At 63.4% G+C, this 2,745-nt stretch overlaps 1 protein-coding gene across 1 annotated transcript in view; it reads right to left on the reverse strand.

Annotated features, from left to right (window-relative positions):
* CERK (ceramide kinase) overlaps positions 1 to 257 on the reverse strand; it is a 39,873-nt gene extending 39,616 nt beyond the window's left edge. The window contains exon 1 of the mRNA XM_069099325.1: positions 27 to 257. Coding sequence (XP_068955426.1) covers positions 27 to 177 — 151 coding nt within the window. The 5' untranslated portion in view covers positions 178 to 257. The remainder of the gene's footprint in view (positions 1 to 26) is intronic.
* Positions 258 to 2,745: the final 2,488 nt, after the last annotated feature.

A 2,745-nucleotide genomic window follows, 5' to 3' on the forward strand; every position in this document is an offset into this window, starting at 1 on the left:
CCCGCCCCCCGCGCACGCGCACTCACCGGGCCCTGGGGTCGGGGTCGGGGCCGCGGCCGCGCCGGGGGCGGGCTCCGAGGCGGGCCCCCAGAGCAGCAGCGCCCGCGGGCGGTCGAGGCTAAGCAGGCAGGGGCGCCGCTTGAGCCACAGCTGAGGCGGGCCTGGCTCGGCCTCCATGGCGGCCCCGGAGCCCGGCCCCGCCGCGCTCGCTCCGGCCCTCGTCTCTCGTCTGTCTCTGTCTCTCTCTCTTCACTGCCGGGACGGGGGCGCGCGCGCGCGACCGGCGCCGCGGCAGGGGGCGGGGTTCCGGATAGCGGCCCCCTCCCCCTCCCCCGCCGTCCGGGGGGGGCCGCGCGGGGGCGTGCGTCATCACGTATGCAAAGCAGCCCCCAACCCTCCGAGGGAGGGGACGGGGCAGGGGGGCGCTCACCAATGAGAGTGCCAGACGCTCCGGCAGGGGCGGGGCGGAGCCGAGACCAGAAAGCGTTGCGGGGTGAGAGGGGGCAGGAAGAGGGGCGGAATGGCCCAATGAGAGCGTCAGAGAGTCCCCCAGGGGCTGGACGGGGCAGACGCCGAACTTTCCAAAAAAAAAAAAAACTCCGATGTGGGCGGGGCCGAAGCGTAACAAAGCCGGCCAGGGAAGTTCCCTGCGGACGCCGGAGCGGGGGTCGAAGGGGTGGGGCCGAGCCGAAACTGACCTTTCCGAAGGCACGACAACGTAGGCGGGGCAGGAAGGGGCAGGACGGCCCAATGAGGGCTCCAGGGTAGCAGAAGGGGCGGGGCGAAGCCCAGACTACGTAAGGACTTTCTTCGGAGATGTGCGGGATAACCGAGAGGGAGAAGGAGGGGCCTCGAAGGGGCGGGGCGGGGCCCGGACGCGGCCCTTTAGGCACGCCCCGTGGGCGGGCCCAGGCGGGGGGGGGGCGCCTTGGGGCGCAGCAAGGGGGGGGGGGAGCGTCCGGGGGGGGGGGGGGGGGGGGGGGGGGGGTGTCCCATTCTGCAGATTGGAAGCCCGAGTCCGGGCACTCAAAGACCTCGCAGACCGCCCCATCGCCGTCTTTTACATGTCAGGAAACTGAGGCTTTGCAGGGTCCACACGTGCCTCCCGGGCTCCTGCGCTCTCCCTGCCTTGGACGGCCCCGGGACGGACGGGGGGCCTCCGGGCCCTCGGGTCACGGCCTCGGGCCTTGCAGCTCACTGGAACCCTCAGATCTTTTTCCCACCACCCGACCCAGTGCTAATAACTGGGGATAATGAGGCCCAATCCCGGCTCCGAGGGGCGACCTGGCCACCCGTGGGGCTGTGGCCGAAGAGAGGGCCCGCGGGGACGGGGGGGGGGGCCTGAGTCCAAATCTCACAAACCAGCAGCCCTTCGGGCAAGGGGCTCAGTTCCGGGAAGGGCCGGCCCCGACGCCCGGGACGGCCCCGCCCCCCCCCCCCCCCCGCCCCCCCCGGCTGGGGAGGAGTCAGGGCGAGGATGCCGGTGAGTCCTTTTCTGCCGACCCGGAGGGCGGTCTAGGAGGGGGCAGAGAGGCGGAGCCTCGTCCTAGGCCGCCTGGCCCCTTGCCGGGCGTACCCTTCGGCCCTAGAGGTACAAGGAGGAGGCAGACCCTGGCCCAAAGGCTCTCCATTCCCCGGGGCGCACAGGCACAGGCGGCCTGGAGCCTGGCTCTCGGGCCATGTGAAGGACTGGCTAGCTCGGGGAGTGCCCGAGGCCTCCAGGATTCGGGTTCAGCCCCCTCGACAGCGGCCACTCAGTTCCCTCCTTCTAACGTTTCCCTCCCGAAAAGCACCCGGACCCTGAGACAGAGACGGAAGAAACCACCTGTGCCCTAACATCCGAGACCGCTGCTACTTGCATTCTTAGGGACGCCTCATTTCTTATCTGCCCAAGTAGGCGAGAAGGGTATTTCTAAGATCCTTATCTTCCCTAACACTGTTTACATCTCGGATTCCGGCCCCACGGCCACGTGGACTCAGGTCTCTGATGTCAGAAAGGACCTCGGGAAAGATCGGGCCAGGGGCTCTTAGGGTGGTCCCCAGACCCTGCCGGGGGTCGCAAAAGACAAACCTGCTCTCGATGGTCTAAGATGCTGTTTGGCCTTTGCCAACCGTATCTGTGGGAGGCAGAATTTTCCTCTATTGCTTCAACCAGAACATTGTGCAACAGGGTGAATGCAAATGCAGATGTAAGAATCCAGTGGGCCTGGATTACGCCAGATAGAAAAGAGATTTGCCATAATACTCACTTCCCACGAAGTTTTTTTGATTACAGAAAAGTATTTTTTCATTAAAATATGTTATCATGTAAATGAGTTTATTTTCACTGAGAAAGTATTTTTTAAATTTATCCATTTTAATTTCTAATATGGTCACTTTTGATAGATAGAATTTACAGAAACAACAGCTGTCTGGGGATCACCAGTAATACTTGTCATTTACTCACAGGGGCACCAGGTACATCCCAGCCGTCCCCTCCCTATGTCTCCACAACCTTCCGGAGGGCAGGCATTGGCTTTCTGGTCTTTGGAGCCCCTGAGCTTTGCCTGTGGGATGGGTCAGACTTCCAACTGTAAGGGACTTGAGAAATCATCCAGAGAGGACAGATTGGGAGTGACACCCCTCTTCTACTCCAGCCCAGAGAGACCCTGCCCTCCTCTGAACTCCGGGAGTCAGAAGGCTATCAAAAGCATATTTCACTTAATGTGATGTTCATTAAGGCCCTAGTGTCTCCTAGGACCCATG

The sequence above is a fragment of the Petaurus breviceps genome, unplaced genomic scaffold, assembly GCF_028583685.1.
Source record: "Petaurus breviceps papuanus isolate PSGF00001 unplaced genomic scaffold, PetGlider_PUasm1.0 370, whole genome shotgun sequence".
Lineage (NCBI taxonomy): Eukaryota > Metazoa > Chordata > Mammalia > Diprotodontia > Petauridae > Petaurus > Petaurus breviceps.